The sequence below is a fragment of the Dipodomys ordii genome, unplaced genomic scaffold, assembly GCF_000151885.1.
Source record: "Dipodomys ordii isolate 6190 unplaced genomic scaffold, Dord_2.0 Scaffold35, whole genome shotgun sequence".
NCBI classification, from domain to species: Eukaryota; Metazoa; Chordata; class Mammalia; order Rodentia; family Heteromyidae; genus Dipodomys; species Dipodomys ordii.
The window spans coordinates 7,992,191-8,017,828 of NW_012267251.1; the positions used below are offsets into that span (position 1 = coordinate 7,992,191).

At 48.6% G+C, this 25,638-nt stretch overlaps 1 protein-coding gene across 1 annotated transcript in view; it reads right to left on the reverse strand.

Moving 5' to 3' along the window:
* The window catches only part of Lmod1 (leiomodin 1 (smooth muscle)), a 35,208-nt gene that overhangs the window by 2,242 nt on the left and 7,328 nt on the right, over positions 1 to 25,638 (reverse strand). The window contains exon 2 of the mRNA XM_013017360.1: positions 347 to 1,825. Coding sequence (XP_012872814.1) covers positions 347 to 1,825 — 1,479 coding nt within the window. The remainder of the gene's footprint in view (positions 1 to 346; positions 1,826 to 25,638) is intronic.

Consider the following 25,638-nt stretch of genomic DNA (forward strand, 5'->3'; position numbering starts at 1 on the left):
AGGAAGGAAGGAAGGAAGGAAGGAAGGAAGGAAGGAAGGAAGGAAGGAAGGAAGGAAAGGAGTCAGGGCATCAGGGAGGGAGGGAGGGAGGGAGGAAGGGGAGGCAGGGAGGGAGGAAGGAATTGGTGAGACCCCAATCTCACTCAGTACAGGCCAGTCTTGTCTCTCGGTGTGGTCTGCCAGAGGCAGGAGGAGGATGGCCATGGCCTGAAAGGCCCTGGGTGCCTAGAATCCCCTGCTGCCCGCTACAAGCATCTCCATCTCTCCGTGGCGTTCCTTTGCAGCCCTGGCCTGTCCTTCACTCCCCGGCCACCCTGGGCCTAGGCCCGTGTCCACAAGCACTTGCCTTTTTCAGCTGCTTGAGGTTGCTGGACCTGATGGCAGCCAGGAGCTGGTCACGTGAGTTCTTCTCCTGGGCAGGGAGGACTTTGTCCCCCATCTTCCTCTGGGTAGCTGGTGACAGTGAGTTCTTCAGGTTCTCCATGATAAGGGGAGGTGCCAAGGGAGGGGGAGGAGGGGGCGGGGCGGCAGGAGCACCCCCTTTCTTGGGTGAGTTCTTTGGAGTGGGCTTTGGAGATGGCTGGGGTGAAGGCTTCGGGGAGCCCTTGGCCAGGACCCCCGCTTTGGGTACCTCCAGCCGATCCTTCTTCTCCCCGCCCGCTTCCTGGGCCTGCCTTTGCTCTTGCAGCCGCTTCTGCCTCTGCTTGTCCATGTTGCGGCTGAGCAGGTTGGTGACGGTCATCCGGGGCCCAGCCAGCTCAAAATGATAGCCCAGCTTGAGCAGGGTGGTGTTTTCCTTGAGCAGTTTGGCGATCTCCATCTCCGTCTTGCCCCCGCAGATGTGCCTCTGGTTGTGGAAGCGCAGCTCGGTGAGGGTGTTGTTCTGCAGGAGGGCGCGGAAGATGGCCAGGATGCCTTTGCCTGTGATGTGATTGGAGTCCAGGTTGAGGCTGGTGATGGTCTTGTTGGCCTTGAGCATGATGGCGATGGCAAAGGCCACGTGGTCATCAGCTCGCGTGTTGGCCAAGGCGAACACCTTGACCACAGTGTTGAACTCCAGGGCTTCGGTGAAGCGGACCAGGATCTCGTTGGTGATGCAGTCTGAGTTGTTCACGTTCACCTCCGTCATGTCTGGGTCGTTATTCTTCACTTTCTCGAGCGGCTCATCAAATATGCTGGGAGCTGCCTCCTCCTCTGGCCTCTCCCCCGCACTCGGGGGCTGCCTCTCGGTTGCTTTGGTCTTCTTCTCTTCCTTGGCCTCCTTTTCATGTGGGGGTTCGTCCTTCTGGACTTTTCCATGCTCCTCTTTGGGATCTCTGTCCTCACTTCCTCTTTGTACCCCTTCGCCCTCCTTCTTCGTGTCTATGCCTGTGCCGGCCCTTTTCATCTTCTTGTCTTCTTGTCTGGTGTCCTTGTTCTGACTCTCCCCTGCAGCCATCTTGCTGTCCTCTTTCTTGACCACTTCCTTTGCGTCTTCTCTCTTCCTGTCCAGGTTGGTGCTCCCTTTCTTCTCCTCTTCCTTCCTTGCAGTCACTGGCGTCGTCCTGTCTTCTCCTCTCCCATCCTTCCCGGCCTCCTTCTTGTCCACCGCGGCCCTGACCCGGCCCTTGTCGATGCCCCTGATCACCTTCTCCTCCTTAGCCTTCTCCCCACCTCTGCCATCAGCTTCCTCGTGGTCTCTGGAGAAGCTTTTCTTTAAGACGCCCCTTTTTGGCTCCTTTCCCAGATCTGAGTCCCGCCTGGGGCCCAGGGCCTTTCTGTTGGCATCTCTGCCCCTTTCCTCTCCATTCTTGGCATCTGCCTTGCTCCCCGCTTGCTTGCTTTCCTAAGAAGTCAGAAAAGAAAAATAAACATGCAGAGCTGGCCACAGAGGGAGAGGAAAGGGTATGGAGAGCGGTGGGAGAGACTCTGGAATCTCCAAAGGACATTTGGCCTGGGGAGAGTGACGGCATGTCTCCAGTGCCGACAGCCAGCCAGCAGTGTGGTTCGGGCTGCAGAACGGGCTGACATCAGACTCACGACCTCAGGCTCATGTGATGTCAAAGGAGCACCTGCAGATGGGGAGGCTGCAGACTCTTTCCTGAGCATGCTCAGATCCCAGTTGCCCTTTCTTGTCATTGGTGAGGACCGCACAGCGCCCTGCTGGGGCTTGAACTCAGGGCCTAGTGCTCACACTTTGTTTTTCTGCTCAAGGCTGACACTCTACCACTTGAGCCACACCTCTGTGTCCAGGTTTGTTTGTTTTTGTCAGTTGTGGGGCTTGAACTCTGGGCCTGAGTGCTGTCCCTCAGCAATTCAGCTCAAGGCTAGCACACTACCACTTGAACCATAGTACCACTTCCAGTTTTCTAGTGGATTATTGGAAATAAGAGTCACATGGAGGGCTGGGAAGGTGGCTCAGTGGTAGAGCGCTTGCCTTGCATGCATGAGGCCCTGGGTTCGATTCCTCAGCACCATATAAGCAAAAAAAAAAAGCCGGAAGTGGCGCTGTGGCTCAAGTGGTAGAGCGCTAGCCTTGAGCTGAAGAGCTGAGGGACAGCGCCCAGGCCCAGAGTTCAGGCCCCACGACCGGAAAAAAAAAAAAAGCTATAAAAAAAAAGAGTCACATGGACTTTCTTGCTCAGAGTGGCTTTGAACTGTGATCTTCAGATCTCAGCCTCCTGAGTAGCTAGGGTTACAGGAATGAGCCACCGGCACCTGGCCTGTGTTCAGGTTTTTACTGGTTTACCACTGAGCTACCACTCCACTTCTGGCTCTGTGCTGGTTAATTGGAGATTAAAGTCTCTCAGATTTGTGTGCCTGGGCTGACTTTAAATTGTGATCCTCATATCTCAGTCTTCTGAGTAGCTAGGATTATAGGCTTGAACCATCAGCACCTGGTTTAATTTTGATTTTGAATAAACATTGAAATGTCAGTGACATGGTCCGCTGAGCTGTGGCACCCCTCCCTGCATCCTGGATTGTAGTAGGTACCTCAAGTCTCTCCCTTAGTTCCAGCCCTGCTGCTAAGGGGAGCCAGAGGCTCTCAGATATTGGACTTTTCTATGTCAATACTTGTTTTTTTGTTCCAGTGCTGACAATTGAACCCAGGGCCTTGTACATGCTGGGTAAGTGCTCCAGTACCAACCTATACTTCCAACCCAGGAAAATACATTTTTCTTTTTTTTTTTTTTTGTTTGTCAGTCATGGGGCCTGAACTCTGGGCCTGGGCGCTGTCCCTCAGCTCTTCAGCTCAAGGCTAGCTCTCTACCATTTGAGCCACAACACCACTTCCAGCTTTTTCTGTTTATCTGGTGCTGAGGAATCGAACCCAGGGCCTCATGCATTCAAGGCAAGCACTCTATCACTGAGCCACCTACCCAGACCGGAAAATACATTTTTTTAAAGGAAGTGAAGCTAAAACAATGAAACTAAGGGTTGCTAACATTTTATTTTACCAACTAAGGATGTTTCAAATTTCTGTCTACAATAATCATAGCATTGAAATAAGAAGGAGCTAAAGAATAGCAAGGAAATCAAGAATTAGAATAAATGATGTGGGCTGGAAATATGGTTTAGTGGTAGAGTGTTTGCCTAGCATGCATGAAGCCCTGGGCTCGATTCCTCAGCACCACATAAACAGAAAAGGCCAGAAGTGGTGCTGTGGTTCAAGTGGTAGAGACTTGAGCATAGAGAGGCTCAGGGACACAGCCTAGGCCCTGAGTTCAAGCCCCAGGACTGGCAAAAAAAAGAGAAAAGAATAAACGATGTACCATATATAAAATACGTGTCTTTTAAAATATTCACAGTGTTGTCTTATTTTTTAGTAAAAACCTCACTTAGAACAAGCCATACTCTGTGGAGATTCCTGGAACCCAAGGTCAGCTAACGCAAAACTTCACATGAAACAAAGCCACCCAACCTCGCCACAGGACCCTGCTTCTTTCTCTGATAAAGTGTGGCTGGGTACCAGTGGCTCTCGCCTATAAACCTACCTACTCAAGAATCTGAGATCTGAGATCAAAGCCAGCTCAGGCAGGCAAGTCCAATGAGACTCTTATTTCCAATTAACCAGTAAAAAATCTGGCAGTGGAACTGTGGCTCAAGTGTTAAGAGTGCCAGCTTTGAGTGAAAAAGCTAAGGGACAGCAACCAAGCCCTGAGTCCAAGCCCCCCAGTGCCAGCAGGAAAACACCACCACTACCACCAAAGCCTCTTCAGTGTGAGCCTCGTTTGAGAGTACTAGCTTCCTTCCTCACCAGAGCAGCAGAGGAGGCAGCAGATTGCCTAAGAGAAGATATGAGAACCTAGAGGAGGGTCAGAGAAACTGGGCTGCAGGAAGGCCCTTCTCTACAAGAAGAGGCCATGTCAATGTCAGAAGGGTTTGTCAAGAGTGCCCAGTGGGGTGTGGGGAGAAAGGAAGGAAGAAAGGAACCGTCTGGCCCATATAGGCCTCCCTCCCTCACTGCCTTTGAGCGGGAATGAAGAGAGAGGTTGGTTGGCTCCATGGAAACAGTTTGTACCTGCTCCGCAAACACATGCCACTGGGGACCAGCCTGGGTTTATTTAGCAGAAGTCTTTGGCTCATCTGCTACAATCACAATAGGCAGCCAAGGATCCCAGGGCCTGGGAGAAAGGGCCTTGGAATGTGCCCTTCCTGCTCCTGTCCCCCAGTCCGGCTGCCCTGGTATTCACTGGAGCTGTGGTGATGGAGCAGGGGACACCCCATTCACTCTGGGGTTCCAGGACACTGACCCTTCAGATCACCCTGGAGCAGCAGTGGAGGTGGCTTTATTATATCGAAACAAGCAGAGTATGCAAATAAAATGCAAATGAGGAAACCCATCCTATTGGATGGTGCTTTTATAATGACCTGTTCCCTTTGGCCAGGGGGTCCCCTCTCTCCTTCCACCCTATTCCACTCAGAGCCAAGCCTGGGGAAAGCTAAGCGCTCAGGGACCAGTCTCTCCAACCCAGGCTCTAGGTGTCTGGCCTCAAACAAAGCCTCCTGCCTGGGCATCCCTTCCCCAAATGTGCCCATGTTAGAATTCCTCAGTGCACTGAGCAGCTGCCTCAGTGGCTTAGAGGGAAACTGAGACCCAGACAGTGGCCACCAACTGTACCTGGCAGGCGCAGGAAAAACGAGCCATCCACAGCAAGAACCAAGCCTTCCTCCCTGCCTGCCTGTCCCATACCCTTTGGACACCTGGAGGCCCCTGAGACCTACAGAGGCCCAGAGGCCAGCCCCCTCCCCTGCCTGAGCCCTGCACACCCAAGGCTCCCATTCAGATCTCCCTTCCCTCTTTCCTTCCTCTCCAAGTGGGACTGGTTTTAACGCTCTGGGGTGCAGACCCCCATCCTAACCTCTCCCCTTTGTCTTCATCCAGCCCCTCCCTCTTGGTACTTTCCCTTTGCCAGGGTCCTGGTAGGCTAGGATCAGCCAAGTATCTGTTGCTTAGGAGGTGTGCCAACCCTTTAAAAAGAACCTAATGGAAAACAGGCTGGGGTGGGAGTGGGGGAGGGGAGAAGGGCTGATTAATCATCGGTTTCCTCCAAATAGCCAGGAATGAGTGGGGCTGGGGCTGGGGCTTGCTGTAGCTCGCAGCAGAGAGCTCAGACCTTGCCTTAAAAGGCGAGGGAGCCCAGCGTTCTCCTGGGCTGGGATTTCTGTGGAGGAGCTCTTCGCGCCACATAGTGAAGCTGCCTCCTTGGTGCTTATCTGAGAGGGAGGCCAGGCCAAGTGCTTTTTGTTTCTAGAACTCGTAGTGCATCCTGGTGACCTCCGGAGGTTATTTTTGCCTGTGTTTCTGTCTCTAGACCTTACTTGACCTTCTGTCCCTTACAGCAAAGAGGAGTTTAGGTTGGATAGAAGCAAGAACTTCCCTAGTATGAAAGTCTGTCTGCCTCTAGGTGAGAGACTGAAGTGGAAGTAATTTTTTCTCCCCTTGGAGAAAGCCTAAGTGTTAGGGGAATCCCACAGGGGTGTTGGGGGAGTTCTGCACAAGGGTAGGGAAGGATGACATTGGAAAGCCTCTAGTGGCCTGTGACCCAGGGGGTGCCCTGGCATGAGGGTCAGAGGTGAGAAGCAGCTCTTGTCAGGCTGTGGCCACACCATGGTCGTGGTGTGTGTTGGTCACACAAGTTGGGGTCTATGGCTAGTGGGGTCAGTCGGCAGAACACACATCTCCCGTCTCACTGGGGCCTCCGGGCACCACTTCATCTGAAGTCATAGGATTACAGAGAAGACGCCATTTCACTATCTCCACTGCCGAAGGAGGAGACAAGGAAGATGTCTATCTGAGAGAAGTCGCTGAGGACAGAGGCCAAGTCTCTGTGCTGCTGAGATCTGTCAGCTCAAGCCAGCCCGTGCATGGCCATCTTGGCCTTCTCTTCCTTTCTGTCTCATCACTAGGAGGAGGAAGAGGAGGAAAATAAGAAGGGATGGAAAGGAGGAGAAGGAGGAAGACTAACACGCCAGCTCCAGCCCTAAGCTAGGGGCAGGGAGTTGGAGGGGGCAGGGAGTTGGGGGAGGTCTTGCAATTCTTGACTGCTTTTGGCAGACCCTCTTCCCAGGCTTTAGCAACCTGGTCCCTTCCCAGACTCTAGGCAGTGCCAGTTCTTGAGGACTGGCACTGGCCCACATCCTCTTCCCCTGGATCAAAGTTATTTCTAACAAGGCCAGGAAAATGGGTGGCACCCCCAGCCCTGCTCCCTGTGAGCAATCCTCCAGCCACCTGGCCTTCCTGGTCCTATGCTGGTTTCACAACCCAGGATTCCATTCTCCTGCTCTTTCCACAAAGCCTTCCCGGCAGAGGCCCTGGCCCCACTCCTGCTATGTCCTAATACCAGGTACCACAGTGGCCAGTGTCACCTACCTGGACAAGGGAGAAGCTGGCCACAGGTCCCCTGGGAGAGCAGCTCGCTTCCCAGGCTGGTGTGGCACCTGGGCTGCAGTTAGTGAGGACTTCCTCCTGTCTCCTTCCACGGGGGGATGTGAGTGCTTCTATGCATTTCCAAGAAGAGGGATCTAGATTCTCCTGACAAAGTTTCTGGGAGTCACTGCTGTCTAGGGGCAGTAGCATTCCTAGGCCCCCCCCCCGTCTGAGAGGGATCTAGGCACCTCGCTCCCCAGGCCTGCGGGCCACAGTTCTGAGGTTCATCTGACAGCCCTGTCAACATCATTGTCTTTAGCAAGGTCCTTCCAACCCTGTTCCTTCTGGGAAAGCTGGGAGAGTTCTAGAAATCTTCTGCTCACAGAGCCCATTGACTCTGCAGGCAGTCGGCTCGTGTGCAAACACCAGTTTTGCCCCCCAACTAGCAAAATGTCCATAGGTGAGTTGTTTAGCACGCCTGAACCTGTTGTCTCGAGTGCAGTTAGCCCCTTCCACCCGGGGCTCCTCACAGCTCCCAAGATCAAGCAAGACTTGGATAGGAACTAAGCTGGTGCTGAGCTGGGCCTGTCCCTTCTCTCCCATGCGACTTCCTGTCCAGGGTGAAAGTTAACACCCAGTGGCCAATGGAACCATCTTGGTACTCTTCTGAGGGGATGAAATGCATGTCAGATACCAGACACCTACCAGGAGAGGTGAGGGAGGGACAGGTTGCTTTGAGAAGCCCTCCGGTGACCCCTAGCACCCCTGTGGTGACAGAGGCAGGAAGCGGTGGTGTGGGCACAGGCACAATCCTACCCGCAGAGCCCATCAGCTGCAACTCTTGAGCCCTGCGCATCCTCTAGAGCCAGTCTACTAAGAAGGCTTGCTCATCTTCTTTTCTTTTTTTGTCGGTCATGGGGCTTGAACTCTGGGCTTGGGCACTGTCTCTGCGCTCTTCAGTGCAAGGCGAGCGCTCTACTGCTTGAGCCACAGCGCCACTTCTCGTTTTCTAGTGGTTTATTGGAGATAAGAGTCTCACGGGCTTTCCTGCCCACTTTGAACCACGATCCTCAGATCTCAGCCTCCTGAGTAGCTAGGATTACAGGCGTGAGCCACCAGCGCCCGGCTCCTTGCTCATTTTCTAGCAGCTTCGTCTGGCAGGATGGAGGCTCAGCGTTCCATGACTCTGGGTCTTGCCCTTGCCATCTAGGGAACAGGGCAGCAGGAGTGCAGGCTTGCCAGGTGTCTGTAGCAGAGGGCACTGAGGGACAAACACCCCTATGGGGTTACTGTCCTGGCTGACCCCATCTCTTTAGATTGGCCAATGACTTTGAACTTGCTAAGCAAGTGCTCTACCACAAGAGCCATGCCTTCAGCCCATGTCCCCACTGAGTCTGAGTCATGAAGTATACTCTATTAGTCACTGACTGTCCAGCACATAGCATAGTGCCTAGTACATAGTAGCACCTAATAATTGCTGAGTGAATGAATGAGGTGTTGAGTGAATAATGTCCACTGAAGGAAGACAAATAATTAGTTTAGAATGGCGAAGATCAGGTGAGTTTACAGAATGTGAAACTGAGCACAAATGAACGGATCATAAAAAGATAGGTTGCCAATAGACCTGTGTCTAGTGGGGAACTGTGGATTTGAAAAACTGCACCTGTTTTCTCAGCCTAGTTTCCAGAATCACCCTGCAAACCCTTAGTTTGTTAGCAAGAGCCACAGGTACCTGGGGAGCAGGGCTGGTGGAGAGAGCGTGCTACCTGGGCAGATGGGCCTTCGAGGAGAGGAGAGGGTGTTGGATGGATATATGGGAAGAGTGGATCTCACTTCTGGGTTCTGACACTCAGCGGGACCAAGACAAAACTCTGCTGAGCTATTCACACCCTATCTAGAAGACAACAAACCCCCAAATAAAGCCCCCCCTTCTGAGCTCAGGATGTAGGTATCCCTGACCAGTTGGTGCCCACTGCTGTGGTCCCCTTGTCTTCTAGAACTGGGCTCAGGCCAGGCTGGCCCAATGCCAGGTGTGCCTGCAGGGCATAGCCTGTATATGTTAAATATGTTCAATGTGAGCATTGCTAAGGCAACAGCCTTGAGGAGGTCCAGAGCAAGGGAGGGAGGTGGAGCAGGAGGCAGCTGGGTCAGCACGGCTGGTGCCCACAGCTGCCCCCTGATGGTGTTCCCTGATGGAAAGCAGCAAACAAGGAGAAACCAGCGTGATCAGAGGCGCGAGGCTGGGGTGTGGGTTAGAGGCCTACCAGCCACTTGTTTCTCCACCTTTACCACTTTATCCCAAAGGATAGAAGCTGGGAAGTGGTCATCTGTGGTTTACCAGACTAGGGACTTCAAGCTGAGAAGTTAATTCCCAGCACTCCCCTTCCATAGGCTTTTCTCTGGGCCGCCCCTTGAAATGTGCTCTTTTACGACAAGACTTCTATCTCCTTGGTTCTCAGGTCTCATCCAGATCCCTGCCCACTGTACTTGGGACACAAGATTATCTTCAAAAATAGACTTTCATCCCAGTGCTCAGAAAGGCTGAGGCAGGAGGATCTAGAGCTGGAGGCCACCCTTCCTCTCTCCATTTGTGTGAAGGGTCTTACTTGATGCAGAGTCTAAATCTCCGTGTCCGCCCTGCCTTTGTAAGGATGAGCAGCAGAGATGGCTTCGGGAAGGCAATACGAGATGTGCCAACATGGGCAGCTGGACTCTTGCACTCTGTAGGCTGGAGATCTTTGACTGCTTGCAGTCTTAATGGGCCAGGACTTCTAGGCAAAGGGGGGATGGGTGGGGAGAGGTGACCTGACCCCCGGAGAAGCCAGCAGAAAAGAAGAAGGGAGAGTAGAAGAGATGGCTTCTCACCTGCACCCTGACTCCACCTGGGAATCTGCATTCTACTGTGAGCAGAGGCTGTGGCCCAACGGCCTTACCCTGGCTTCTGTTAGGGGTCATGGACAGCCCACTGCTTGGTCTAAAGGGTCTTGTTGCAGGCCCTCCCTGCCAAAGAAAAGGCAGTTCAACTCTGCGGCCCTTCGACCTCTGTGTTTTGCCTGGTCTCATGACTCACGCTGGGAAGCTTGTCGCAAACCCCTTTTTGGGAAAAACCTGGAAATCTCTTTGGAGAAACAAGCCATTTACCACGCCACTCTCAGAGCAGCTCAGGGTTTTCTGCTTCTTCGTGTTATTCCTGCCTAGATGAAAGCCCAAGCAAGTCTGGAAAACATTGTTAAAGATCTACTTTATTTGTCCCAGAGTGCTGGGACCCACTCGGGTCCCAGGGGAGGGAGGTGGTGGCAAGAGGAACATGCTGTCCTCCCGCCCGGAGCTGTGAGCTGGAGCCCTGGCTCCCGCCCAGCCACCCTCTGCCTTCTCTAAACAGAAGAGGCCACAATGGTCTAATGGAAAACAGCTTCCTGGGTGTCCAACCCCACAGGGCTCATCAGGGCCTGCTGAGCTCATGTTAGTGATCTGGAGCTGTAGTGGTGTGTGTGTGTGTGTGTGTGTGTGTGTGTGTGTGTATGTGTATGTGTGTGTGTGTGTGTGTGTGATGGGGCTTGAACTCACGACCTCCCATTCTCCTCTGACTTTTTCACTCAAGGCTAGTGCTCTACCACTTGAGCCACAGTGCCACTTCCGGCCTTTTCTGTTTATGGGTGCTGAGGAATGGAACCCAGGGCCTTAAGCATGCGAGGCAAGCACTCTACCACTGAGCCACCTTCCCAGCCCCATAGACTTTTTTTCTGTGTTAGCTAGCTTTGAACCATGATCCTCAGATCTCAGCCTCCTGAGTAGCTAGGAATACAGGTGTGAGCCACCAGAGTCTGGCTTGCTGCTGCCTTTTGAAATCCTCAATAGATAAATGGAGGACTCCAGAGCCATGTACTATTGTTTTGTATGGGGTTCTGTAACTCCTGAAGTGAGTCTGAGGCCTAATAGAAAAGCAGCAGCAGCAGATGTTGCCGGGAGCAGGTCTCCATCTCCCTGACTTCTCTGTCTTTGGGAATGGCAGCCCGGCCCCGAGACAGTAGGAGTTCACCTTGATTCTACCTGCTGCTTCCGCACCTTCTCTCTATCCTCCCATCCGATGCATGTCCATTAGCTCCTCACCATCCCAACAGCCAGGCTACAGTCAGGGCCTGGGCACTGTCCCTGAGCTCCTTCATTCAAGGCTAGTGCTCTACCACCTGAGCCACAGTGCCACTCCCAATGTCTTCCTTAAAACAAAACCAAAAACTCAGGGATTCAGCTTGGTAGGTAAAGCACTCTACCACTTGAACAATACTGTCAGCCTTCCAGTATCTTCCAGGAGATTCCAGAAGGGCTCAGGATTATGGACAGAAAAACAAACATGTTGACTTCATTTCCACCCCCACCTACTACAGATTCTTCTCAGGAATTTTTACCCCAGACACATGAAAAAGCTTAAACTACCATATCCCAGGCCTCGTTTCTGGAAAGTTCTTCATTTGATGCTGCAGGAGCACCACCATCCCCAGGAGATGCTCTCTTCCAGCAGCAGAGCCCCAGGAGACCCAGGCTCTCCATGTGCCAAGGCTTACCATGGGAATCCGAGTTCTGAGAGCAGAGGTGGGGGTGCGGTCTTTCCCTCTGAGACACATCGGAAAGAAGGTCAGAGCTGTTGGACAGACAGCTAGAGAGCAGTAAGGCTGAGGCTTGATATTCTAGAACAATTGGGAGGTGGGGCTGGCAAATCCACTGGGGAGGGAGAGAGGAAGTCAGGATCAGGAAGAAGAGAGGCAGCAAATGAGGCTCCTGGACCAAGGATGCCAGGCCAGCTCTGCACAGAGCATAACCCTCAGATACACAGGGGAGGTGGGGACCCCCCCACCACTCTTCACCCAGCACACTAAGCAATGTGACCATCGCCTGACGGGTCTCACGGTCTCACAGACTTTAAAAAGAAGTGACAGATTTGTGTTTTAGAAAGAAAGCTCTGACTTGTTCAAACAGTGTAGTTGAGGCTGGGAAAGCCTGGGTTCCGGGTCAGAGAGACCATTTGGAGGCGAGTGCAATAGTCCAGGCAAGAAATCATGAGCTGTGAGACCAACAGAGAGGAGATGCATTCCACAAACACTTTGGGGTCCAGCTGGTAAGGGTAACCGAAGTGGAGGATGACAGGAACACTAGAAGATGATCGAGGTCTCCAGTTTGAGTACTTGGCTAGATAGCAATGCTTGCAGCTCTGACAGGGAAGAGGAACGGGGGAGACCAATGTGGAAATTGAGATGGAAGCTCTTTTGGCCATGACAAAGTTTAAATGCTTAACAAGTTGGCATTAATCAGGAAAAGGAAGCTCAGGAAAAGGCTCTGGGCCACAGATAGAGATCTGGGAGTCTCTGGCCTGTAACTGCAGGAGTAAGTCAGGTGATTCTGAAAGTCCTAGGGAAGAGGGAGGGATATACAGAAGTGCAGCAAGGAAACTGTCACATTGCTTAAGTAAAGTCCATGTCAGGCCAGGTGCATTGGTGGTGCATACCTGTAGCATCCTAGCGACTCAGGGGGCTGAAATTTGAGGATCATGGTTTGCCACATAGCCTAGGAAGGAAAATCCATAAAACTCCTTTTTTTGTGAATCATGGGGCTTGAACTCAGGACCTGAGTGCTTCCTTGAGCTCTTTTTGCTCAAAGATAGTGCTCTACTACTTGAGCTACAGCACCATTCCCAGCTTTTTCTGTGTAGTTTACTGGAAATAAGAGTCTCACAGAATTTCCTGCCAGGACTGGTTTCAAACCATGATCCTCAAATCTCAGCTTTTGAGTAGATATCATTATAGGCACGAGCCATCAGCATCCAGCTATGAGGCTTTTTTTGGGGGGGGTCCGGTCATGGGGCCTGAACTCTTGGCCTGGGCGCTGTCCCTCAGCTCTTCAGCTCAAGGCTAGCACTCTACGACTTGAGCCATAGCACCACTTCTGGCTTTTTTCTTTTTGCTTATGTTGTGCTGAGGAATCGAACTGAGGGCCTCATGCATGCAAGGCAAGCGCTCTACCACTGAGCCACCTTCCCAGCCCCAAGAGACTTTTATCTTCAATTAATCACCAAAAAGCTGAAAATGGAGCTGTGGCTCAAGTGTTATAGTACCCACCTTGAGCAAAAAAGCTAAAGGACAGTGGCCAGGTCCCAAGTTCAAGTACAGGCTCACACTAAATAAATAATCCATATACTTTGAGGTGGCCAGAACCAATCACAGTGAAGTACACTTAACATCTTTAGGTGTTCCTTGTGATGATAATGAGGTGAAGAAGTTGGAACCCTCATATATGGCTGGTAAAAATGTAAATGGTGTTGCCATTTTGGAAAACAGTTGAGCAAATTCCCCAATAGTTAAACAGAGACTTTCCATATGACCCATCAATCATGCCTACATAAATGCCCAAGACAAATAAAAACATGTGGCCACAAAAGAACTAACACACAAACATTTGCAGCAGCATTGCTCATGATAGCTCCCAAACATGGAAACCACCCAAATGATAAATGGATATACAGAATCCATTAACTGAAGCTAGCAATGTAGTTTAGTGGTAGACATGAGGACCTGGGTTCAATTCCCAACTCTACAAAACAACAACAAATCTATTAACCGCCAAGTGCCAGTGGCTCCTACCTGTAATCCTAGCTACTCAGGAGACTGAGATCAGAAGATCGAGGTTTGAAGCCAGTCTGAGCAGGAAAGTTCATGAGGCTCTAATTTCTAATTAACTGCCAAAAAAATTGGAAGTGGAGCTGTGGCTCAAGTAATAAAACACTTTAAGCAAAAGAAGCTCAGGGACAGTGCCCAGGCCCTGAGTTCCAATACCAACATACACATACACCCAAAAAATTAACTGATGAATGAATATGTAATTGTGGAATATTCATACAACCATAAAAGCAAGGAAGTACATACTATATTGTGGATGAAGCTTGAAAACATAATAATGTAAAGAAATCAAAACCAGGGCTGAATGGGAATTCAAGCAATAGAGCACCTACCTAGCATGAGTTCAAAACCCAAGATATTCCATTCACATAAAACATCAGAACAGACAGTAAATCCATAGAGGTAGAAAGATTAATGTTTTCCAGAGACAGATGTAGGGGTTTGGGACTGGGAAATATAGAGGTTTCTTTGGGGACAATGAAAATATTCCAGGATGAAGGAGTGATGTTGATTACACAACTTTGTGAACACACTGAAAACAACACACACACACACACACACACACACACACACACACACACACACACACAGAATTTCCTACATTTAAAAGGATAGTTCTTATGTGAGTTATGACTCTTTTTTTTTTCTTTCTAGTATTAGGGCTTGAACACAGGGCTTTGCATGTTCCCTAAGCTATTTCTGCTCCACTGCTCCACTTCCAGCTTTTTGCTGGTTAATTGGTGATAAGTCTTCTGAATTTGTCTGCCTGGCTAGCTTTGAATCTCAATCCTTAGGTTTCAGCCTCCTGAGTAGCTAGGATTACAGATGTAAGTCAACAGAGCCCAACTTGCGAACTGTATCTTTTTTCTTTTTTTAAAATCAGTCATGGGTCTTGAACTTGGAGCCTAGACACTGTCCCTGAACCCTTCTGCTCAATACTAGCATTCTATTACATTGAGCCATAGCACCACTTCCAGTTTTCTGGTCCTTAGTTGGAGATTAAGAGTCTTATGGACTTTCCTGCCTGGGCTGGCTTTGAACTTAGATCCTCAGCTCTCAGGCTCTTTTTTTTTTTGGTTGGTTGTGGGGCTTGAACTCTGGGCCTGGGCGCTGTCCCTCAGCTCTTCAGCTCAAGGCAAGTGCTCTACCACTTGAGCCACAGCGCCACTTCCAGTTTTCTGATAGTTGATTGGAGATAAGAGTCTCACAGACTTTCCTGCCTGGGCTGGCTTCGCACCACGATCCTCAGATCTCAGCCTCCTGAGTAGCTAGGATTACAGGCATGAGCCACCAATGCCCCACATGAGTTATATCTTAATAAGAAACATTAAACATAATTGAAGAGATTCTGGACTTAATTACTTAACAGTGAGAGGAGAATTATACTAAAGGGCTGGGAATATAGCTCAGAAGAGGAGCCCTAGGTACAATCTCCAGCCCTACAAAAATTAAACAGGAGAATTATACTAAACAAAGTCTTATTTCTTCTCTTGTGTTAACTTTATTTCCCTTTTTTTTTTTGTCAGTTATGGGACTTGAACTCAGGGCCTTGGCACTGTCCCTGAGCTTTTTCTCAGGGACTTTGAGTCTACCACTTTGTTACTTTCTTTTTTTTTTTGGTTCCGTTCGTGGGCCTGAACTTTGGGCCTGGGCACTGTCCCTCTCTGGGCCTGGGCGCTGTCCCTCAGCTTTTCAGCTCAAGGCTAGCGCTCTACCACTTGAGCCACAGCGCCACTTCCGGCTTTTTTCTTTTTGCTTATGTGGTGCTGAGGAATCAAACCCAGGGCCTCAGGCATGCAAGGCAAGCGCTCTACCACTGAGCCACCTTCCCAGCCCAGAGTCTACCACTTTGAATCATAGTGCCTTTTCTGGTTTTCTGGGGGTTAATTGGAGATAAGAATTTCATGGACTTTTTTGCCCAAGCTGGCTTTGAACCTTGACCCTCAGATCTCAGCTAGGATCACAGGTATGAGCCAATGGCTCCCGGCCTTGTTGCTTTAACTTCTAAAGGTTCAAGATTAAATCAATAACTAGAAATATAAAAAGAAAAACCAACCAGCCAAACCATATACTGGAGACTCATTTTTGCTTTTTAAGTGGTAACAACTGCTTTCTCCCAGAACAGAGGAAATCTGGGCACATCTTCAGCCCCGGGACATACAAACATTCATCCCCTAGGAACCAAGGAGAGAGGGAAAATGCTCTAACTTGGCAGATATTCCAACACCAGGAACTTGATCTTGTAAAAAAAATAATAACATGGGTAGCCTCATGTTTCTCCAGGCTCTGGGGTGTCTACCCTGGGAGCTGCCATCACCCCCCTGTCTCCAGGGCCCTGCCAGTCCTTTCTCTCCTTTAGGAGTTCTGTTTCACCAGTCAGGCCCTAAGATGAGCTGGAGGAACAGCCTGTTAACGGTTCTATTTATCATCTGATTTGCTGGCTCCATCTCTCTAGGGATGGGTGCCAGAGGCCAAAGGAAGGAGCCTGAGTAAGGCTCTAGGGATCAGTTTGAGGCCTTGGAAAGTGTATTTATTGGGAGTCATGTAAATGCCCAAATATAGGCAAATGGTTCCACAGGGCCATATGATGGGGCTACGATGGTGTCCACTGAAAATGATGCTTAAGAGGAGTTGTTAGTGACATGGGAAAATGACTTACAGTATGATCCACAAAAACAAAAACCACAGGAAAGGGAAATATACGGGAATGTGCACAGAATGAACTCAGCAGAAAGCAAAGGACAGGTCAGGTTTACACTCAAACATTTTGACAATGGTTAACATCCTCAGCTAGTAAGACAAAGAATGACTATTTTCTCTCTTTTTCCTGTGATATATATTGCTTTATTTACTGGCTGGTTCATTTATATTTTTGGTGGTACTGGTGAGTAACCAGAGGGTTTCACACAAGCCAGGCAAGTGTTGTGCTTTGAGGCACACAGCCCAGCCCTTTTGCCAAAAAGCCCTGCTAAATGCACTTCGATTTTGGATTTCCCAGTTTCTAGACCCATGAGCCAATTTTCTGATGGCTATAAATTATTCAGCCTCACATACTATGGAAGCAGCACAAAACGGCTCAAACAAAGGAAAGTAAGATGAGGATCATTCTACTTGTTTTCTGTAAGGCTCAATTCTCTGGCCGAGGCCTGGCTGACAAAAGATGTTTATTTGTTTCCAAGGACCCAATTCCAGTTGTGCCCCTTCGAACTCTGCTTCCAAAAGAGCCGATCTGTGTCATAGCTGCAGAATTGTTGCATCTGCATCCTCCCAGGTAGCCATAAGGCACATCCAGCCACTGGATTTCCTAGGGGGACAGCTCTTTGAGCGCAGTGAGGAAAGCAACTCGCTCTGATGGCCTGTGTGGGATCCAGAGAAGATCTGTTTGTAGCAAGTTCTCTATGGGAGTGATATTTCTTTTTCTAGATCAAAAGGCAAAAACACTGAACTTCTCTAGACACCTTAAGGAGGAATCCCCCTAAAGTTCTTAGCTGACTATATAGAGGGCAAATCATTCATTTAACTTATATCAGAGACCCTCAGGATCATGGGTAGGCTTGCTAGACTTAATAGAAGCAAGATGAACATGTAAGCCTATAATCTCAGATCCCCACAGAGCTGAAAGAAAAAAAAAAGTAACAAGCAAGAAAAAAAAAGCAAGTTTAAACTGAAGGGAAAATATGACAGGGACTTAATTCTAACAGTTCAGTATGTGAATTTTGGATTGCTTTCCATTGTTGTTCACAGAAAGTGGGAGGGAAATAAAGATCATTACCAAATTTCCCATCACTTACAGATGTGGATGCAAAACTGTATTTTCTAGAGTCTCAGAAATGTAGAGATGACTGTGCAATGCTTGTAAGTTTATTCAGGTTTGCTAAGAATGGCATTCATAAATCTTCAAAACGCTTCAGCCTTGATTTATTCCACCAACATTCATTCAGCCAGGTGTTGTAATCACTGCTAGAGTCAACTCTGGAAGTTTGAAAGAAGCTGGTTGTGGTGGCCCATGCCTGTAATCCTCGCACTTGGGAGGCTGAGGCAGGAAGGTCATAAGTTGAAGGCTATCCTGAGCCACATAGCAAGATCTTCTCTCAAGAAACCCCAAACACACACACACACACACACACACACACACACACACACGAAGGACACGTGGGAAAGAATAGAAGCAGACAATGCTGAGATGATGTTTTCATGATTTGGATTTGTGAAGAGTCAGAACTGCTTTGCTAATCTGGGGGTGGTGGAGCACCCGGGGTGGATTAGAGAAGGTCTTCTAAACTGAGCTTTCCAGTGAAGGAAGGGTTAGTGAGGTCTGACATCCCAGGGGCAATGATAAGTTCAAAGGCACCAAAGCCTGGCACCAATGGCCCAGTACAACTGCCACAAAGGGCAAGGGTCAGGGAGAAGAGCATTAGTAGCTAGAGAGGCAGGGAGGTGCCGCATGCATCGCCAAGGACCTTCTAATCCGCGCGAAGGAATGTAAATTTGGTCAGGGATGCTATCTATGTTGAGCAACCGAAGGCTTTTATACAGGGAGTGTCAAGATCATGATTTCATTTTATAATAAGACACTGGCAGCTGTGAGAAGAGTGGATTGCAACGGTGGGGGAAGAGAAACAGGAGATCTGTTAGGTCAGAACCTGCTTCTAGCCTATAGAATAAGAGGAAGGGTGGAGTCAGAGAGGCCACAGGGGTAGACTCCACAGGATTCTCTCCCAGGAAAGTCTGGCAACACAAGCAGAGAGATTAGAGCCAATTAACCCTGGGGTTATGACCTGGGCACCCGATTAGGTGGTGCTTCTAGTTACCAAAGCATGGAACGTAGGAGGAAAACGAGGTTTAGAGGTGGGTTGAGGTGACAATGATTAATTTATTTTTAGACTGGCTGAATTTGAGACACTTGAGGTGTCTAGGAGGCAAACAAATGATCTAGAACTCAAAATAGAGATCTGGGCCAGAGATAGACCCAGGTAGCAGAATGAAGCAGAGGAAGGCCAGGGGCCTGGGGAATAACACTATGTTGGCATTAGAGGGACAGTTACTCAGAGGACACCAGGAAGGAATAGCCAGAGAGATAAAAGGAGGTGAACGCAGTGCCCTGATGCTAAGGAATGAAGGGGCTTGAAGAAGGAAAATGGTAAATACACAGAGTAAATAAGTAAGAGGGAGATACTAAAAGTGGGTGGCGGCTCAAGCAACAAGGGACTCCTTGCTGGTGCATTGGTAAAGTGGACACTGGCAGGGTGACCATGGATAGGGTGTAGCTGCTCCTTCTAGAACTTGACTCACCTACCAAGATGTGAGGCCTGGAGACAGAAAAAAAGAATGCTTTAGTTGGGAGGAGAGAGGGATGTTCAAAGGCTCAATGGTCCCTGTGCAGCCAGGAGAGAACGCAGTACAAAAGTGGGCAGGGCGCCCATGTGGGTCAGGAGAAACCGTGCTGCCACCATGGGATTAGACAGAAGAGGAAAGCTTGCTGGGCTGGATGCTAACATATTTTCAGGAGGCTGAAATGGAATGTGATGGCATCCTCACCTGTTCGCTTCAAGTTTCTCAGTGAAACGTGAGATGAGATCGTCCGTTACGGGTGGAAAGAGAGAAGGCGGGACAAAGGGTTTTCAGAGAAAGGTAGATTTTTGAAATAGCTTTCAAAAGAGCGAGAAGACCATGGAGAGATATGCTGGGCAGCCCTGAGGGCTCAGTGGAGGTAATGGGGTTTGAATCTATAGAAGCATGGATAGATGTGGCTGTGTTCTTTTCTCCAGGTATGACCAGAAACTTGTATGGAGAATAGAAATGCCAAGGGTTTGACTCATCCATACTAGCGTGATAAAAGGTGGAGGGAGAGTTGAGGATCATGAACAGGGTGCTGGTGCCTCACACCTGTAATCCTAGCTACTCAAGAGGCTGAGATCTGAGTCTTGAAGTTCAAAGCTAGTCTGGGAGGAAAATATTTGTAAGACTTTCATCTCCAATTAAACATATACACACAAAAGCTGGAAGTGGAGCTGTGGGTTAAGTGGTAGAGTATCAGTTGTTAAGCAAAAAGCTAAGGGATAACATCAAGTCCCTGAGTTCAAGCCCCAGGAGCAATGCACATGTGGAATGAAAGAAAGAGGCCATGAAGTGGGAAGTATCTTTGTCATTATCTTTGAGGAAAAAAAAAGAGAGCTCTTGGGTAGAGGAGTTGGGAAGATGGTAGGTAGAATATGTCCAAAGTTGACAACATTGAGTTGCTCTTAAAGTCAGACTCCATTACATATGACCATGAGGTCTGTCAATGAAATGAGTGCTATTTGTGATACACTATGTTAGACCTTCTTTGCGTTTTTATATCTGATTCTCACAGAGATTCCCCATTACAGAGGTGGCCTCATCCCCACTGAAGAAATTAAAGTTTGTTATACATTCCCTATGACCCAGAAATTCCACTCATAGGTACATACCAAATGAAGTCATAAGTATACGCACGCGTGCACACACACACACACACACACACACACACACGACAAAAATGTTCTCTGCAGCACTGTCTGTAATAGGCCCAGACTGGAAGCAACCCAAATTTCCACTAACAGGAATGTGGATAGATAAGTTGTGAAGATTTACATAATGGAATACTGCATCACAATGCAGACTTACAAATTCTATGAAGAACAACATGGTGGTATTATTTCACAAACAAAAATCTGACTACAAGAAGCCAGATATAGGGTCTATAAAGAGTAGATGAAGCCAGGCACCAGTGGCTCACACTTGTAATCACAGGAGGCTGAGATCTCGATATTGTCACACTCAAAGCAAGCCAGGGTAGGAAAGTCCAGGAGACTCTTAGCTCCAATTAGGCACCAAAAAGCTGGAAGTAGAGCTGTGGCTCAAGTATAAGAGCATCAGGCTTGAGTGAAAAAGCTATGGAACAGTGCCCTGGCCCTGAGTTTAAGCCCCAGTACTAACACACACACACACACACACACACACACACACACACACACACACACAAGGGAGACAGAGGAGACCAAGTATGGCTGGGTTAATCCTTGAAAGGGCAGTTGGGCGTGCTACAGAATGACATGACCAACTGTGTTTGAGTTCCTGTTTATTTTGTGATCACTCACAAAACTCTACCTCTGTATTTTGTGCACATTTCCATATGCGTTTTGCAACTCATTAACATAGGTTTGGGGTGGGGGGAATCCACTTTGGGGAAGTACAAACAGACATGCCAATAAGTAATACAAAGAAAAGAAAAGAAAAGAAAAGAAGCTTCTCAATGCTAAATATGTGTCTGACACTAACCGATGCTGCAAAGCCAGACTGAAAATTAGCCCAATGTCCCCCTGGCTTGGTTTGCAAATCCAGTGCTGGGTCACCCACCACACCAACTGTCAACAGGGTTCCAGGAAAAGACCTGTGGGCATGGGTGGCCTTGGGGACAGAAGATCGATGCACAGGAGGTGAAAATCTACTGGATTTTCAAGCAGCTCTGACAGCTGGTTGTTGTCTGTTCTCTGTCTACAGGCCAGATTTCATATCTAGAAGGATTTTCCTGCTTTCTCTACCCATCCAGCACACACTGAACATTTTTCTTGTGGTGTAGGCCAAGCCTCTGACTATGGTCTCTCCTTGCCTTAATTCAGCCTACACATGGCTGCCTGTGTTTTCTTCCCATGGCATGACTCTGCACATGTTCACCCATCAGACACCAGCCTCTCTCTCCCCTCCCCATGCCTATCAACCTGACTGTGCTGTTGACTGTCTGTGGAAGACTATCTCCCTCCCAGTGCCGGGAGGAGTGCCTGCTGTCAAGGCCTACCTTCCACTCAGTGTCCTCTATCCCTTCTTGTCTTCTTTCTTGGTATCATCAGATTTTCTTTTCTGCCGAATTACCTCCATTATCATACACACATGCAATAACATTCTGGGTCGTTAAAAAGGCCTCTCTGAGGGGCTGGGAAGGTGGCTCAGGGGTAGAGGGCTTGCCTTGCATGCATGATGCCCTGGGTTTGACTCCTCAGCACCAAATAAGCAGAAAAAGCCAGAAGTGGTGCTGTAGCTCAAGTGGTAGAGCACTAGCCTTGAGCTGAAGAGCTGATGGACAGTGCCCAGGCCCAGAGTTTAGGCCCCATGACCGACAAAATAAAAAGTCCTCTCTGATTCCACATTAACCTCCAGCTCATTGGCTTTGCATTAGAACAGAACACTGAGAAAGACTTACTTTCCTTCTCTGTCCTGTTTTTTTCTTTTTATTTCTATCTCCAATCCTTATTCACTTGTGTCTCTGATAAGTCTACTCTTCGCTACAGTGAAATACTTTTAACTTAGGTTCCATCTTACCAGTCACTATGGCTGGATTTCTACTCAGATCTGATTTAGCCACCCAGTAAGAAGGGAGATGGTAGAGAGGTTTCTGTTCCTTGAAGCTCTTTTCACTTGATTTTGAGAAACTATCCAGTTTCCTTTCACTTGTCTCTTTAATTTCTCATTTCTTTTTTTTTTTTCTGCTGGTACTGGGGCTTGAACTCAAGACCTCATGCTCTTTCTTGGCTTTTTCAAATCAAGGAAGGCATTTTACCACTTGAGACACCCCTCCACTTCTGGCTTTTTGCTGACTAATTGGAGGTAAGAGTCTCATGGACTTACCTGAGTCTTTCTTCCCTTTCAGTGCCTTGGGGCACAGACTGGTTTCCACTCACCTCCACTTCCTAGGTGATCCCAGCTCCAGAGCTTTAACTATCATCCACATACTAACGACTACCAAAGTTATCTCCCGTTCTGCCTCACTCTGAGCTCCAGACTTACATACTCTTGTCAACCCAGCATTTCCACTTACAGTCTGATGAACACAACCAACTTAACAACCTCAAACCCAGCTACTCTTCTGTTGTTTGCCATCCCAGTAAATGATATCAAATTACAGGCAGGCATGGTGACACATGACCCATAATCCTAGCACTTGGGGGAGTTGAAGAAGGATACCTCAAGTTTGAGGCCACCCTGGACTACACATAGTGAGACCCTGTCTCCAAACAAAACAAACAAAAATTCATCTAACAGCTCAGGCAAGACTGGACCACTTCAGCTTCGCTCTTTTCCCCAGCACATGAGCCAGTCCTTCAGAGCTACTTTTTGTTGTTGTTTTTGTCCATCCTGGGGCTTGAAGTTGGGGTGTGTGCACTGTCCTTAAGCATTTTTGCACAAGGCAAGTGCTCTGCCTCTTTGATCTACAGCTCTACTTCCTTTCAGAGCTACTTTTCAAGTCTTTCCTAAACCTTATTTGTCTCAAACCATCCTTGAATTCTCTACATGACTGTAATACCTGAGAACTTCAGTCTTTCTCTTCTCCTGCCCTTCTACAATCCAGTCATCTGAAAGATGATAAAATAAGCCTTTAATATTATATCTCATGCAAAATCTTGAGGCTCTGAATTCAAGCCCAGTAACCACATCTCTTCCTTGTTCCAAACCTTCCAATGACTTCTCACCAACTTTGAACTGAGAGTGTAGCCCAATGATAGAGCATTTGCTTAGCATGCACAAAACTCTGGGTCAATCTTCAGCATTGCAAGAAAAAAACCCAAAGAAACCAAATTCCTTTGCTGCCCTAAAAGGCTGTGTACTGCATGCGGCTTGCTTCCTCTGGGCCTCAGCTCCTCCAGCCCTTTGGCCCATTCTGCTCCAGTGACACTGCCTGCTGCTTCTCTGACACACGAAACCCCTCCCATCTCAGAGCCTTTGTGTGGCTGTCCCCTTCTCTAGGAAAGCACCTTTTCCAGACTTTCTACTCACTGGCTCCATTCCAGGCTCTGTTCAAATGTCCCCTTTCTGGTGGTAAAGACACTGACCAGTTTTGGAAATGGTCCCTCACACACACAGTCTCTCACAGGCTCTTAAACAGTGTGTGTGTTTGTGTGTGTATCCCATATGTTCTGTGTCTACATGCTCTATGTGATCTATGTATATCATGTGTATTATCTGGCTTGCCCAGTAGAATATACATCATCTCTAATAAGGCGAAGGTCTTGTCTATCCTAGTTACTAGTCTATCATGGCATTGGGAAGTAAATAGTACGTTAGAAGCTCACTGAATAGTTGGGAATAAATGATTTAGTGGAGTCTTTCTCTTTTCTTGTAAAAACAGCACATGATTCATGAATCCTAGGCATTAAAATGATGAAGAGGCTGGAGTATGAAGACTGGGATTCAATTTCCCCACAGCCAAAAAAAGAGAGAGAGAATTAAAAGAAGGAGATGGACAAGAGGAGGAAGAAGAGGAAGTAGGAATGAAGAGGGGAAAAGGAGGAGGAGGAGGAGAAGGAGGAAGAGGAGGTGGCTCAATAAACAGGAATGAGTAGGATGGAGGGAAGTGGAAGAAAGGAGAGGAACAATTTTTTTCTTTTTACTTTTTTTTTTTTGGTTGGTCGTGGGGCCTGAACTCTGGGCCTGGGCGCTGTCCCTCAGTTCTTCAGCTCAAAGCTAGTCCTCTACCACTAGAGCCACAGCACGACTTCTGGCTTTTTCTGCTTATGTGGTGCTGAGGAATGGAACCCAGGGCCTCATGCATGCAAGGCAAGCACTCTATCACTGAGCCACCTTCCCACCCCAGGAATAAATTTTCATGAGCTCTCACTACTGGATTCTGGTACTTTGTATGGATTATTTATTTATTTACCCATCATGGGACTTGAACTATGGGCCAGGGCACTGTTCCTCAGCTCTTCAGCTCAAGGTGAGCGCTCTACCACTTGAGCCATAGCACCACTTCTGGTTTTTGGTGGTTTATTGGAGATAAGTGTCTGACAGACTTTCCTGCCCAGGCTGGTTTTGAACCATAATCCTCAGATCTCAGCCTCCTGAGTAGCTAGGATTATAGGTGTGAGCCACCAGTGCCCAGCTAGATTATTTTACTAAAACTTCACAGCTATTCTATAACCAGGCATTGCAATTACCATTTTATAAACGTGGAAGCTGAGCAGGATGGAAGTCCAAGCCTAGCTGGCATCTGAAACTGATCACTGGACTCAACACACTGCACCCAGAGCTTCACTGGACATTCTGCCCTCAGAATGCATCTCTGCATCTTTCTTCCTCCTGGTCTCCAAAGACAGGTCTTGCTGGCTTGTTCTAAAAGGGCTGATGCAGCCACAGTCTGACAGAGCCTATGGGCCCTGAGTGAGAGAAAGCAGGTAAGGGACAAAGAATGGAGGGTGTGGGGCAGGAGGCCTTTCTATTCCTAGCTGTTTGTAAACAGTGTCCTGACGACCTGGCTCGGCCTTTCTGTAGTGGACCCCAAGGATAACTAAGCCAAATTCCCACAAAGCTGGCTTTTCTGAGATCATGCAGAGGTAGAAGGTGGCGCATGGGGAGAGTTCTCCACCCTGAAGCCCATGCTCCCTCAATCTCCCTTTCCTCTGTTACTTTCCCAGCCCAGAAGCTCAGTTTGGGCCCAAGTGGGAGAGGGGTAAATAAATTAGGCAGAGACTCCAAGAAACCAGGCAACTGGAGGCAGCCAATAAGTAAATGAAGTGAGCCCACCAACACAGTCACCAAATCTTCCTCCTCACGTAGAGCTCTGAGGGGCATGGTTCAAAGTCAACCCAGGTAGACAAATCTAAGAGTCTCTTGTCTCTATTTCCAAAAGGCTGGAAATGGAGGTGTGGTTCAAGTTGTAGAGCATCAGCCTTAGGGGGATTAGGGGGAAGCCAAGGGAGCGAGGCCCTGAGTTCAAGCCTCAGTACAGATACAAAAAGTAAAAAAAAAAAAAAAAAAAGTAAGCCTTTCCTTCTTCTTAAAATCAGCTTCTTGCTTTCCCACTGTATCCTCCTCCTTATTTTTTTTTTTTGTTGTCCTTTCACTCCTATTGACAATGTCTTTTTTTTTTTTTTTTTCTGGTCATGAGGCTTGAACTCTGGGCCTGGGCGCTGTCCCTCAGCTCTTCAGCTCAAGGCCAGTGCTCTACCAATTGAGCCACAGCGCCACTTCTGGTTTTCTGTAGTTAATTGGAGATAAAAGTCTGATGGACTTTTCTGCTGGGGATGGCTTTGAATAGTGATCCTCAGATCTCAGCCTCCTGAGTAGCTAGGATTACTGGAGTGAGCCACCAGAACCTGGCTGATAAAG